Source organism: Sitophilus oryzae, unplaced genomic scaffold, assembly GCF_002938485.1.
Source record: "Sitophilus oryzae breed Bouriz unplaced genomic scaffold, Soryzae_2.0 scaffold_1111_pilon_pilon, whole genome shotgun sequence".
In the NCBI taxonomy this organism is placed as follows: domain Eukaryota; kingdom Metazoa; phylum Arthropoda; class Insecta; order Coleoptera; family Curculionidae; genus Sitophilus; species Sitophilus oryzae.
In genome coordinates, this window is record NW_022145740.1 from 2,134,753 (window position 1) to 2,150,522 (window position 15,770).

The 15,770-nt window shown below is 32.0% G+C and overlaps 1 protein-coding gene across 5 annotated transcripts in view; it reads left to right on the forward strand.

The window, feature by feature from the left end:
• The window catches only part of LOC115881979 (1-acylglycerol-3-phosphate O-acyltransferase Pnpla3-like), a 28,878-nt gene extending 14,894 nt beyond the window's left edge, over positions 1-13,984 (forward strand). For 4 of the 5 annotated variants that reach the window (XM_030899757.1, XM_030899778.1, XM_030899767.1 and 1 more), the window contains exons 2-11: positions 4,490-4,672; positions 6,290-6,528; positions 6,588-6,848; positions 9,272-9,447; positions 10,446-10,643; positions 11,452-11,609; positions 11,903-11,975; positions 12,194-12,377; positions 13,065-13,206; positions 13,724-13,984. In XM_030899757.1, the coding sequence (XP_030755617.1) occupies positions 4,490-4,672; positions 6,290-6,528; positions 6,588-6,848; positions 9,272-9,447; positions 10,446-10,643; positions 11,452-11,609; positions 11,903-11,975; positions 12,194-12,377; positions 13,065-13,206; positions 13,724-13,962 (1,853 nt within the window). In that variant the 3' untranslated portion in view covers positions 13,963-13,984. The remainder of the gene's footprint in view (positions 1-4,489; positions 4,673-6,289; positions 6,529-6,587; positions 6,849-9,271; positions 9,448-10,445; positions 10,644-11,451; positions 11,610-11,902; positions 11,976-12,193; positions 12,378-13,064; positions 13,207-13,723) is intronic. The other variant, XM_030899789.1, reaches the window with a different exon arrangement.
• The last annotated feature ends 1,786 nt before the right edge of the window (positions 13,985-15,770 follow it).

Below are 15,770 nucleotides of genomic sequence, written 5' to 3' on the forward strand. Positions count from 1 at the left end.
AAGTATAAAAGTTTATAGAAATATATGTCCTAAAATGCTTAATTTCGGAGATGCAGGTTGTAGAAGTTTCATTTTTATTTCGGATTTTTCCAAATAATTTCTGAATTATAGTCGATATTTGGATGAAAATTTCTGGCCTGAAATTTGAATTCGATGTCAACATGACTCCTGAATTGTAGGAGATGCAACTCGCATATTTTTTGACTGGTTTGAAGAATAATATCGTTTCTTCCATACCTGTTTGAAAGTACAGAATGAAAAATATAAATTTCCGCCGTTTTTACGTAAAAAAGGCCAGTAAAATATAATTAGTTTGCCGTTGTAACACCAAAGGTTCCAACACCCAACTGTAATCTAAAATAGGCCTCCTGATAAAAATCGATACGAGTACACATTATCAAACTATTTGGAATGTAAATTATCAATACCGTGTCATCATTCACAAAAAATAAATTTAGGAACTTTTTTGAGCCATTAAATTTATACATTAAATACAATGAATATTGGAAATGCATTTACTCATAATTCGATTCAAGTACTAACGCATTGCACAAATAATCATGTCCAATATTTTCAGTACTCAGTAAATAATTATTCAGGCTATTAGGTCTGAACTTAACTTAATAATAATGGACACTGGTTAGATTTTTCATAAAATGATGTTAGGAGGGATTCCGTTAGAGTCATCCAAGTTATTTACAATTTTTTTTTATTTACACTTAGCATACAAAACCTTATTAACCCTATTTGTTTAACATTATTCAGAGACGAGTTCTAAGTTAAATATTTGACGTTTCTAAATTTGTTTTCGTTAAACTATGAAGACTGTATATTTTAAAAAATAATTCAATGATATTAAACCAATGATTAAAGAATACAAGGACCAATTAATTGTTACCATACCTCCAAACAGTGCCGTGCCACATGTTTTTCTTAACTTAACTGTTAACAAAACTAGTATGGACGTATAGGGTATATGAAGTACACATAATATCAGAAAAATAATTATCAAATACAATAAGTAATGGCTAAAAAGGTGGAGGACGTAAAATTAATACTAACTAAAAACAGTTTTTATTTCCATTTAAATTTTAAAGTAGCTGTGATCTAAACAAGTTTTAATAAACAATATACAATAACAACATAATGAAAAAATAACAAACAATTTTAGATTGTTCGCAGTTGTTTTCAATTTTTGTCTGTGGTCACGGACCAGTAATCGTTATTTGTCAATACAACAACCAAAGTTTACCAAATCTATAGCCTGTCTTCATATCAGCATTTGTGCTTCCTTTATTTTTGTGTATCAAAACTTTTTGTGTTAATTTATCTGCAGCTAAATCACATTACTTTCGAATCTTTTTACTCTATGAGCATATGAGCACTATGAGCATTAAATAACTATATTGAAAAACTGATAATATCTGGTCCATCATTGTTCTTCAACAGACAAATTTTCTTCTATAAAGAAAGTTATAGTCTAACAATACATACACGGACCAAGCAAATGACGCCTAGGGCTTGACCTCGCCAAAATTATCATCGATTGTCATTCCCCAGCCGTCTTTGACGCCGTTTTTTTTTCGATCGTTTTACGATCTAGAGTTCATGACTAAGAGGCTTTATCAAGAATACAACAAATGGGGACTTCAGGTTAGTCTAAAGAAGACCGAATACTTAGCTGTCAATTCCAACGCTTGTTTTGAAGTCTTCATTAATGATAACGTCCAGATTCAACAAGTAGACAAATTTAAATACCTGGGTGCTACTATCAACAACGAGGGTTTGGGCAAAGTAGAAATACAAACCCGAATTCAGAAGAGCAAACAAGTTATTGGATGTCTTAACAGCCTCTGATGGGACCGAAACTTGTTTGCAACAACTAAAAAGAGACTTGGAAGAACATTGGTGGAGTCAGTTCTTTGCTATGGTTCAGAGCTGTGGACTCTGAGTGCAGACGCGAAGCGCAAAATCCAAGTTGTTGAAATGGACTACCTTAGAAGAAGTGCAGGTATATCTAGGATGGAAAAAAAAAGACAAACATCGAGGTCAGGCGTATCATGAATGCATCGGAGGAGACAGTACTGGATCGAATCGAAAAATCCAGCTTAAAATGGTTTGGACATGTTCTGCTTATACCAGAGAACAGGTGGCCAAAAAGAGTTTTTCAATGGGCTCCCCAGGGCAGAAGAAAGAGAGGTAGACCTAGAAAATCCTGGAACGGAACGGTTACGGAAGTAATGGAAGCTCGTAACCTTGGCAATTGCCCAGTAGCAAAGCCAAAACCCAGACAGTTCGTAACCTAGAAGCTGATGACGCTCTAAATCGAGATGTGTGGCGTAGGGTAACGGGAAGGCAGCAATAGGCTGTAGTTGGAAATGAGTATTAAATACTTAAAAAAAAACCAAAATCCCGTTTATATATATATTTTTTTTTTCCGATCGTATGCGGTGTTTAGAGTGGGTATTTATTAGGCGTAATGACTCACTATACGGGAATATATCATGTTATTAAAATTTGTTTTTTTGCGTTTCATGAACTTTGCTTCTCACTACATTTTATCTGCGTTGTAGATCATTAATTTGAACTTGGTACCAAATTATCTACCTGCGAATATTTTTTTTATATAAACTATAAAAATATGATCTCATTAATAATATACAAATAAACATGAGAGAGTTTTAATCAATTCAGAATTCTCTTCATACGTTTTGTTATTTTTGTTTGTAAATCATTTAAACTATTTTATCAAAATATTTTTAATTCGCCGTCTTTATTCTAAATATTCCGCGAATTTTGTTAAGAACGATAATAAAATCTTTATTAATTAGGATGATTCCATAATGTCTGAAATTTTAATAACAATTCCAATTACTTATCCATAGAATAGGTAAATTCCACGAATTAATAAATCTATATTTAATTTATCTTAATTGTTGCAGAAAACTTTAACAATAAACCTTATATTATTAAACAAATAAACGTTGTATTCTAATAGTTATTGTTGGGAATATTTAAAAATAATAGTAATTATCTTCCTTCCTTGTGCAGTGAAGTCATGCAATTTTCTTTTACTAGAATTTACTAGACATTATTATGAAAGTTCTTTATTATTTATAAATTACCTTTTTTCATATTCTTACTCTAATTTTTTATCTTATTCAAACCGAAGTTTTTCAAAATAAATATATCACTTAAATTTCTGGAATGTAATTAACGATTATCATATGTATCAATTCAACCTATTTATTTCAATAGTATGTAAACTAATCAAATTAGGATAAGCTATCATACATAATAGTTCGTTAACTCTATGATAAGCCTGGGAATAGAAACAAAAGACAACAAAGTTTCTTTGCAAAAGTCAAACAAAAAGATTAGTCCTTCACATAACTTTTTACTATTTACTTTGCTTTAAATATTACGAAGACGATAAGTAATGAGAGTCATGTTAGACAAGGTTTTAAATATTAGTCAAGTTAGATTATTCTTATGCCGGTTTCAGACCAAGGCGACAAAAAGTAAACACAATTTTGATACAAAAACAAGACAAACTTGAGACAAATTGTCCACACCACAAGGACAAAAGTACAACAAATTCAAAAGTTTAGTTGTTGCGAATGAGTATTATCAAAGAATATTTTTGTTTTATTAACCATGTGTGATTTCACTGGTCAAACCAAAGCAAACCATCCACACTGCACCGACAACTTGTAAAATATACGAACAAAACATAGACACTTTGATCTTTACCGACTCGAGATGGGCCATTGAAAAGCCTCTGAATTTTGAAATAAAACAAAAATGAGACAAAAATTTCGCAGAAATGTATTGGATTTGTCGCAATTTTGTCGTAAAACATAAATGTTTCTGTCTTGTCGTTGTTTTGTCTGCTTGGTCTGGTCTGGACCCGGCATTTAGATTTGTTTTTATTAATACCAGTTCAAAAAGTATAGTATAGGTAAACTTTTACTGGTACTGGTACTTTTTGAACTTTGGATTTTGTCAAATTACACATACCGTATGATTAAAAAAATGAGACCAAACCAAAAATGAGACAAAAATTTCGCAGAAATGTATTGGATTTGTCGCAATTTTGTCGTAAAACATAAATGTTTCTGTCTTGTCGTTGTTTTGTCTGCTTGGTCTGGTCTGGACCCGGCATTTAGATTTGTTTTTATTAATACCAGTTCAAAAAGTATAGTATAGGTAAACTTTTACTGGTACTGGTACTTTTTGAACTTTGGATTTTGTCAAATTACACATACCGTTTGATTAAAAAAATGGCGTCCGTTTGGCTTGGAAATGACGATCGTTGCATTCTCCATATAATTTTACATATAAAATGACAGCGATCTTAGTTTCATAGCCATCGCTGGCGCCGTTTTTTATCATATTCCATCATAGTGCATGTTCACTTTAAAAAGTTCTTCAGTTAAGTTTCACTTCAAAAAAAATAAAATAAATAATATATGTTTCGTTGTTTTAGGTGAAACCACAAGCGATGTTCTTAGAGTGGCAACAGAGGCTAGAAAAAAATCGTTAGGGCCTTTCAACCCTTCGTTCAACATTCACCAGCTACTGTTGGAAGGGTTAGAAAGATTTCTACCAGATGACGCTCACATCAGAGTCAGTGGGAAATTACACATTTCCCTCACAAGAGTACGGGACGGTAAGTAAACACAATTACATATTTCAATAGGCCGGGCCTTTCCGTGTATGGGTAGCTAATATTCTCCTTTTGGAATTAAATTCGACCCTTTATAGCAGTTTTTATATTGACCTCAACTCCAGAAAAAACTCCAGATCTTGTGAAAAATCACCAAATTTTGTGTATTTTACCTTTTTATATGTAAAAGAATATTTTTAAAAACTTATTTCTGATAATTTTTTTTTAATAACACGATCGAAAATACTGTGACAGATACTTGACAACAGTATTATAAAGTATGTTTCAAAAAATTTATTGCTAACAATGACCGCCTGAACGAATAGTTAATCGTGCAAGACGCCATGATCGGCTGACTTATTAGACATATTTTCCGTTTACCTATTTATTTCTTTTCAACATCGAGAACTTTGAAGTTGAAGTCTTTCGAATTGAGGACTTTTTGACATCATCATTGGTTTGAATTGAGGCATCCTTAATTAAACACCGTTATAGTGAAAAAATAGATGTAGGAAAAACAATAAATAACTCTACTACATATCTTAACAATTTTTATTGTGCAAAACTGCCAGAAACCTTCACACCATTGTCTTAAAACTCCTTCAGCCCTCTAATCGAGGAAATTTGACTATAAAATTCCTCATATTGAAGGATATCCTTCTATTCTGGTAATATAAATAAACATTAAAACCTTAACATCATAACTATTTAAGCCTATATATGAGTGACTGACGTTTTTTGATATTCCATATAAATACATTCTCTTATCATCGTATCATATATATCTTTTAAATAATTTGTAATTGCATACATCAATTAATAAGGGTAATTATACAATGATTATAAATAGTTCACTCGAAGCGGCTTATAACAAACAAAATATTATGTATGAGTGGCATTAACTAGATTTATAAAACATAAGTTTTTCTGTTTCTAAACATGAAAAGACATTATTTATTGATCAGATATTGTTGTTATTTTCTGCATCAACCACATATTTATTGACGTTAACATATTATTTGTATTCAAAGAAAATTAAACGTATTTTTATAGATTATCAAAAACTTATCGACTCATCGGGTCACTTAACTTGTTTTAAACTATTATGTGTATGTATCTAATATTATCTCTTAGGATATTATACCGTATGATCGAATAAAAACGGCGTCAGCGATGGCTATGAAATGAAGATCGCTGTCATTTTATATGTAAATTTATATGGGAAATGTCATCGATCGTCATTTCCCAGCCAACTGGACGCCGTTTTTTTTCGATCATACGGTATTTTTAAATTAACTTGCCCATAAGTGTCGATTTCACTAGTCCGAAAAGGGAGCAAAATAAGCGTTCGGCGTTTAACGTTTTATGTAAAACTGGCTAGGTATTTTTACACAAATGAAGAAATAAATTAAAGATAAAGGATTACACTATATCCGTATTTTTTATTTTTAAGATTTTGATGGTCAAACATCAACAAAATATTCCTTATGTTTGGACTAAATTTTCACAAAAATAAAGACATAATTTAAAATTCCGTTACAATATACGGAAATGTACAATGCGTGTTATAGCATTTTGGATACAGACGTCAAAAAAAATCATAAGTAATGTTTTTTTCAGGAAAAAATGTTATGGTATCCCAGTTCGACTCCAGAGACGAACTAATTCAAGCCCTCCTAGCTTCCGCATTTATTCCCGTTTTTTCGGGATTGTTTCCACCCAAGTTCAAGGGCGTCAGATATATGGATGGAGGCTACAGCGACAACTTACCAACACTAGACGAACACACAATCACCGTTAGTCCTTTTTGTGGCGAAACTGATATTTGCCCACGCGATGACAGCTCCCAGTTGTTTCACGTAAGCATTATTAAAATTCTTTGTGAACTTACCTTAAGCTAGTATTTCTTTCTTTCTAGATTAACTTGGCGAACACAAGTATAGAACTATCGAAACATAACATCTATAGAATGGTAAGGATACTGTTCCCCCCTCCTCCAGAAACCCTAGCCAACATGTGCAAGCAAGGTTTTGACGACGCCCTCAGGTTTTTGCACAGGAATAATTTAATAAATTGCACCAAGTGTTTGGCAGTTCAGTCCACGTTTGTCGTGTCGGACACGTTAGAAGAACAATTAGTTTACGATCCCCAGTGTAAAGACTGCAAGATACACAGACAGGTAAACACCTGTCATATGGAGTGGTCAGAATTAAAATGGATCAAGTCCAATTTTATAACATATTGTTTTTTCCATTAGAGAAATGAATCAAGTCATACTTCACGCATAAAGCAGCTATAGCCTGTTTCTGTTTGGTTTCTGAATATTCTGTTGATTTCTTTCAGAAGTGAACTAGATCAAGTCTATAAAATTTAACGCTGTGCGCGATTTAAAGTTTAGAGCTAAAAAATATTTTTTTTTGATAGAATTTTTACTATTCACTATTAATAGACAACGCGAAATCAAAAAATCCCTTATAATAAAAAAGGATGTACCGATGAACCAATTTATACCTAAAATTTAAAATATTTTCGGAGATAAAATGGTTCAAGCCCAAAAAAGTATAAACAAGTATTCTTAAAAATGACCACAGTTGTATTTTGAGTTACTTTAGTTTGCATTTATACAATTTATAGTATAATAAAGCTTTATGTCAATTAACTGTCATTTTCTCTATAATTATCTTCTAGGACTTGGTCCAGTTCACACACCGCTCATATAGGCGATACCAATTAAACTTTCAGTTACTTCGAGGGCGCGATTTTTAAATTCATTGACGTAGTTTATTTTTAATTATTTATTTTAGTTTATTTGGTATGATCTATATTTCTACCTATTGATTTAAATATAGGAACTAATAAATAAGGTTACATGCTATGGTTACATGCCACCTTTTGTATATAATTTAGGCGTCAAGTTGCAGAACCCGCCTTATCCATTAAAAAATGACCTAATGACATATATTACTAGTCGAGTTTAAAATCTACATAAACATAGTCACAAACTGCAGCAAAAGTCGCCATTACTATATAAAATTCACTACAAATTACGTTATTACAACAAAATCCGTCTTATTCACTTGTGCTTGCTTTTTATTGTCATGATTGTTGCAAAATCCCGCATTTTTTCATAGGATTTTTACGCAAGTATAATATTACTACTGAAGTCTTATCCATTTCAAGTCTTTACCTAATTTTAATAGAATAACATACTTAATAATCCCATGTTAGGATGCAAATATCCCAAAACTCGCCTTATCCGAATTATTTTTGTGTTTTTTATTTTTAATCATTAAATATTAATTTTTATTTCTAGAAAAAGGAATTGTATCTCCTTTTTCTAGAAATAAAAATTAATATTTAATGTTTAAAAATAAAAAACACAAAAATAATTCGGATAAGGCGAGTTTTGGGATATTTGCATCCTAACATGGGATTATTAAGTATGTTATTCTATTAAAATTAGGTAAAGACTTGACAATGATTCCACTCAATAGACACGTTTTTTGTAAAATAAGGTTGAATAGCAGACCAGTTTTCTATAATTTAGAATACAATTAGTTATGCCAAATAATTAGCGAATAATATAATAGATATACCCAAGTAGTAGCATGGCAACAAATCATCTCGTATTATTGTTATCGCGAACCTGTCGTTTTTACTAAAGTGAACCTTAGACTTTATTTATTATGTATCTTTGAATTTTGTTGCTCAGTCTTTGTCTCAATAATTATATATTTTTTTTAAATAGACGATGATCTAACGCACATCGCAAAAAGATAAATTACACACTAATTTATATTACTTATTATTTGTGTCTTTCAACCGTGAAAAGTATACTAATTATACTAGTTATTCGTTTAAAACTATGCTGTGCGTCATCGTTATCCAATAAATACTGTTTTCTTTAAGAAATATGTCTTTGTTTGCTTTGTCAAGCTAGTGTTTGAAAAACATGATTAATAGATATAATATTAAAAGTATCGTCGAGATCAGATCTATTGATCATTTTTTCAAGGCCATTTTTAAGTATATTTAATTGTTTTAAGCCTAGATCATATATACTTACGTGGATAATCAACGCCATAAGTTTAGCATTAAAAAATATGTCTCCGACATCACGACTCACGACTCACGACATGCCATTTTCAAACCTTCTTTATTGCACTTATGAAACGTTCAATAGGTTTGTTTCTTCCAAGGAACTTACTTTGCGCATGCGCATTAAAAGTTGCACTTATTTCCAAAATAATCACAATTTTATACGGTTTAGAAAGTACAAATTATACATTGTTATGGAAACATCTTGTCATAATCTTATTTCCATTGTGTAATGACGCTTGTTTTACACGTTTTTTATTTTAAAAATTGTATTAATTACTCGTTTTTCGACCTCTTTTATATAGCCAAAGATGCCAGTGTGTTCAGTGAGAAGTTAATTTTAAGTTTGTTTAATTATATTTACATGTGCATTAAAATGTCAGACATAACATAAAACTGTCATTCTCATGTACTCTCTTAGTCTCTCATTGTGCTAGACTATAATTAATAAGATACTGAATATAGTAAAACAAAATTTTCTAATTAAACTTCTTAATTTTACAGGAAGCTTTAGTGTCCAACGTTCCAGACACCGTACTGAACGTATTTCAAGAAGTCATTGATACAGCTAACAAAGGCGTTTCAAGTTGGCTGTTCAAACACAGGGGCATGAAGCTTTTATCGGTTCTAAGTTTGCCTTACACATTACCGGCGGATATCATGTATGCCACGTTTACAAAGTAAGTTGTAAGAGAAAGTTCTTAGCGTTAGTAATATTATTTTTTGTTCTTCACAATGGATTATATACAAGACGAGTCTTAAATATGTTCAGGGCTGGTAGATCTCGATAAAAGAAAAATATTTTCTCTTTGCCGTTTTCCAAGTAAGTCCAAAATAACCGAGATATTTTACTTAAAAAAAATTATTTTTCGCTTAAATTTTAAAAATTAGAAGTGATGAACGAAACGTTGTGTAAGCAAAAATAAATAAAGATAATGGAAGTCCGAAATTCTCTTTGTCTCAATACTGAATCGTTGTCTACCACATTCAAAGTAGCAATAGATACATAAAAAAGTAGGATGAAAAAGAAAATTCAGCAGTTAAGGAGTGCTTTTTTATTTTATCTTTGTTTTGTTTTAGTTTTTATTATTTTTATTTTATTATTTGTTATGGCAAAACTTATCTATAAATAGATATAAATATTTTGTATAAATAATAATACCTACGTAATTTATCTGTTTTCCTACTTTCTTTTCGACAGATTCGCAGTCTTCTAATCTCGATTGTTGACCTTCCTGAATTTTTAGATAATAGAATTATGCCAATTTTTTTTAATATATAAAATGGTTAAACCAAGTTTGCCCTCTATTATCTAAAGTAAACATATATTTTTTTCTGAAAACAACAACATATTATTTGGTAATAATTGTCTCTTCCTTATTTATTTAAAAATCTGTAAAATAGGTAAAGGTACCTAAATTCTTATTGCCCATGGCACTTGTCAAGAAAAACATAAAATTTTGAACATTTTTTTTCGCAAAAAAAAACTTCATGGGCGTGTTTCAGGGTCGAACTATACTACCAGTTAAAATACTTGCACTTATTTCTGGGATATCCTGTATACGAATCCAGCACAGTAGAGAGCTGATTTCCGCCGGATTCTAAACCTAGTGATATTTTACAATAAACAAAACATAATTAATAAATTATTTATTTTATATTTATACCACACTTTTAGGTTGCGCCTTTTAAAACCCGTCGTTCCAAAATTGACCCGTAGACTCGTTCTACATAACATCACCAATTTTCAATTGATAACGTCCATTGGAAATCAGTTTGAAACATTTTCATTTGATTACAAACCATGCCAAGCTCTTGTTCTGCCCCATACTAATAATGCATGCGTTCAGAATCCACCGTCAATGGGGCATGGAAGGTGACTAACTTTTTTCATTCTTTAATGATTTACTAATAACCTGTTAAATGTGCTGTTGTACCGTGTACCTTTTGATGTCCCTTGTATGCTTTCAAATACTGTACGATAGAAAAAAAATAGTTATATAGGAACATGTTTTAATTAAAGTTGAGAAATAAATACAGTAATTGGTTAAAACATTTATTAAATTATTTTTTTTTCTCAATAAATAATTAGCTCTAGGACTTTACACCACTCTAAGCGTTTTATTTAAATTTACTTATCTCTCTTCATCCAAAGTCTACTGGCACAGAATATACAGGGTGGTCCGAACTGTATTCCGGAAACTTCGGCAGCATATTATTCTGCAGATAAAAATAAGTAAAAAGTGCGTATAAATGTATGTCTAAAATGCTCAGATTTGGTGTAGGAGTAGTAGGGGGTTTAGGTAAGAAGTAGTTTTGGTACAGGATGTAGAAGTTTCATTTTTATTTCAATTTTTTTGCAAACCAAACTTCTACACCCTGTATTCCTGAAACTAAGCATTTTAAAACATACATTTATACGAATTTGTTTACTTATTTTTATCTGCAGAATATGCTGCCGAAGTTTCCGGAATACAGTTCGGACCACCCTGTATACACAAGCTAGATATTCTGTGCTACTGGTGTATAAAACTTAAACACTAACGTCGAGTTTCTTAATGAGTTGTTTACTGTACAAAAAAAATTATAAATTTAAAAAATAGATATATTTAATTATTCTAGTTTTATTCGATCAAAATGTAAATTTGTAAAACTGGTAATCATTATATTTCTCAATTTGATAGATTAATGGCCACAGCACCGCAAGTAGGGAATACCCTTTGGGATGTCAGTAAAGTAGTCCTTGATCAAATGTCAAATATACTGTCGAGGGTCAACAAGAAGAGACAACAACTGAGTGCTAAAATAACCTGTCAGTTAGCTATTACGGAATATGGAGGCAGTAAGTAGCGTAGTCTACATGTATGTACGTTCATAGCGCACCGGCTTCCCGTTTTCATATCGCTTTGTGAACCTGCGCCATTGAAGTAGGCAGTAGTCATTAACAACCGCTTGCAGGAAGCGGGAATGTCATTCGGCATCATGGAACTATCCCGTGGGGATCTATTGTCTTTATATTGTTTAATATGTTCATATTAAACTGATAAAACTGGGGGGAAGCTGGTGCACTATGGACGTACCTTATCTGGTTACCATTTTTGAAAAAAAAATACTAATTTTGTTTATATTTTACAGGTAAAGAAGAAGTTGATGAAAATCTACTAGAAAATAAGATGAATCTTAACTTTACACTTGACCTAGATGATTGGTAAGTAAACCGCATAAATATCTCAAAGTCTGAAATGCCAAATTCTCTATTTTTTTCAAGTTAGACATTATAGATTTTAAGAATGATATAATGACAAACAATATATATATATATATATTTTGCAATTAAAAAAAGCAGCACTAAATTGTATTTGATAGATTTTGTTCAGTTCGATGTAATATGCGAAATATTTTGTTATCGCCGTGTTTTATTTATAGCGATTTACCTTTGGATCAGAATCCCCAAAGGAAGTTCAACACCAGGCAAATCTTGCAGCGTAAACCAAGCTTTACGGTCAACAAGACGGACACGATGGACGATGACACTTTCGACCACATCTTGCAAGTCACATCGCAGCACGACGCCATCATGGCGTATTATTACTTGGACGAAAACAATAAGGTACTTCCAAGCAAGACACTTTACCTAATATATTGCTAAATCCTTAAGAGCCTATATTAGGCTGTACTGTTCGGGTCGCTCTCAGGGGTCGGGTAAAAGCGGGTGTGTGGCCGAAGGAAATATATATTATATTTCAGAAAACTGCCTAAGGCTTAGCCCGATCCTGTCGTGTTAAGCCACGCCCAAAATTCCAAACAAACGTGCTTTGATTAAGGCTTGATTAAGGTTTGCAGAGTTTTAGTATTTGCCATAAAATAGCGAGCAATTTGTTACAAAACCATATAAATTATATATCAGTGTAATCACGAAACTTCAGTCTATTTCCGTATTGTAACGGAATTTTACATTATGTCTTGATTTTCGAGGAAATTTAGTCCAAACATAAGGAATATTTTGTTGATGTTTGACCATCAAAATTTTCAAAATAAAGAAGTTGTCTAAAAATGTACTACAATATGGATATAATATAATCCTTTATCTTTAATTTCCTTCTTCATTTGTGTAAAAATACCTAGCCAGTTTTACATAAAACGTTAAATGGCGAACGCTTATTATTTTGCCACTTTTTCGGACTAGTGAAATGGACTCTAAGTAATACATGGCGAAAAATAAACAAGATTCTAGTGAATTGAGCTACTTTTTATTTTGATTTCTTTCCTGTACTGAATTATTTTTTTTTTGTTCTAGGTTAAAGTTACTGAAATATTCGATGTAACGGAAGAAGAGTCGTCCGTTTTACAGACTCCTAATGAGAAAGACGCCAACAAAAATTTAGAATTCGATGATAGTTGGACAGACTATAACCAAGTTGATGAATATCAGGATGATGGTATAAGAAATAAACTTCTCTTTTTTACAGGGTGTTTCAAAAAACATGTGCCATCTCTGGTGGGGAGATTACTCACTTAAAAATAAGGATTATTTTTCATATAGACATTGGTGCGATTCTGCTTTTTTTCGTCGCTACAGGGTGTTAAATGTCTTAATACCAGAAAAATGTCCAGTGAATATTAAAAAATGTTCCAGTGATAACCCATATGCACGTCCTTGATGAATTTATCGACTCTTTTCTAGCATTAAAATATGTAGCCTTTATAGTAACTTTTACCCTCAATATTTCATTCGAATCACTAAAAGTACTTGCAAGAAAATTATTGTAAATCGAAAAAATTTTAAGACTTTAACACCCTGTAGCTACGAAACAAAGCAGAATCGAACCTATATCGATATGAAAAATAAATCTTATTTTTACGTGAGAAACGAGAGATGGCACATGTTTTTTTGAAACACACTGTTTTTTTTTGAAATCACAAACAGACCATAATATATTTTATTCTTTATTTCAGAGCACTCGGAATATTCGCTGGAAGACATTTTGGACAGCGACAAAAACGTTTTTTCGGATCCGGAAAGCGAGTGGATCGGCACGTGCAAAGTGGAAGAACCGGAAGACGAGTTAACATTCACGCCGAACGATACGAGACCGGAAAGCGATCGATCTCCATTAGAAGCCAAAACCGACAACCATGAGACGGAAATACCCCTAGAAGAATACACAGTTCAATCTTCGTGTCATAACAAATAGCTATATTACTATCTACATTTATCTAGAATTTTCTTTTTTTTTAAATTTCACAAGTCGTAAAGTATATACATTAGGTATAGTTATAGTCTGGCTGACGAGAGGATCTCTGACAGTGACGAGTATTTTCTGACGTTTTTTTTGGATGTCATCTGTCTAAATATTCCCGTATGTCGTTGGACAGATTATACATGGTGGTACGAACTGTATTCCGAAAATTCTGCAACATATTCTGCAGATAAAAATAAGTAAAAAAGTTCTTATAAATGTATGTCCTAATATGCTTAGGGCTCTAACTCATTGACGACCAGGTCGCAACGACCTGGCCGTCGGCTGGCCGGATGTATTGCGTTTATAGCTGCGGCCAGATGAACGACCAGTTTCAACAGAGTTGTCAGATCTAACGATTTTTTACGTTTTACCAATTAGAAAATATTGTTTCAGAAAGAATTAAGTTTCAGAAAAGTTGCTATTCATGAGCTTATTAAATGTTCTAATATTAAATAATGCATTTAAAATATTCTTGGATTTTTCGTTAATAAATACTGGTGTGGTAAATGGAGTAAGTAAAATCTCCAACCCCGACTATACGATAACGTCGTTATTTCCATGTTTTTCAAATCCGCGATGCCTGCTATTCCATCAGTCGTTTCATAACAGAATATTCTACATCCTAAATCTATGTAATTTAATATGCATAGAGTGAGACATGTAACTCGTGAGATTTTCAGCATTATATCAATAAAGGACAAAAACAGTATTGTTCCTAAAGGTGCGTCCAGACTTGGGCATTTTAACCCGAATGAACCGAGCGGGCACGAATAAGCAGAACAAATAGGCCGAATATCAAGGATTGTGTACGCACGACCGGCAAAAAGAGAGATATTCTGTTTCTTGTTTCTACTGATGGATGGACTCTTATCGACTTTAGAAGTAAACATATTAGGGCCATCGTAAAAAAGGTCGTCAGACACTGGCTCTAAATATAAGCAGGTAGAAAGTTTAGCTTCCAGTTATTTCAATGTTAACAATATAAATTCCTCTTTTTTATTGTTACTGAGAATCTACAACAGTAAATACTTCTATTTTTATGAATGTTTAAGTTACTTTTACTCTTATTTTTTTTTAAATAAAGTACCTAGTAGAAATATAGTCCAATGGACCCTGTTTGAAAAACGTTAAATTAAATATAATGTTTAAAATACAGTTGTCCTCCTTCTACATGACTACAATACAACTAAAAAAAATAATTTATTTTTAAAAAACAAGTGGTTGTAGAAAAACTTTAAATATGATTTTTTTATTTTTTAACATCGAAACTCGAAGGTACAATAACAGGTATCATACCAACCATAGAGTATGTCATATAAAAATGTTTTGAATTTTTACTAGAATCAATCTTGATAAAAAAGGGACTAGATTTAAGTTTTCCTTTGATCCAGTCTGTACACTATTTCTTTGGATTTTCTGCACGTGTGCAAAAACTACACTAAAACACTATATCTTATAGAAAATAAAATATTGTGCCTTGAATTTGAGGGATTTCATCTGAAAAATTATTAATTTGGAAGAAAACCGGCAACAAGCGGCAAAAAATTATAATATTTTAGTGCAGTCTACTGGTCGCAACGACCAACGGACGGCCAGGGCGTTAGTGTGCGCGGTATCATTTGATTTAATGGTTTTAGAGGTAGCAGCGGCCTGGTCGTCAGTGTGTTCGAGCTTGTGGTTCGAGCCCTTAGTTTCGGATCATACAGGGTGTAGAAATTTCATTTTTATTTCGATTTTTTTCAAATAATTTCTGAAGTAAC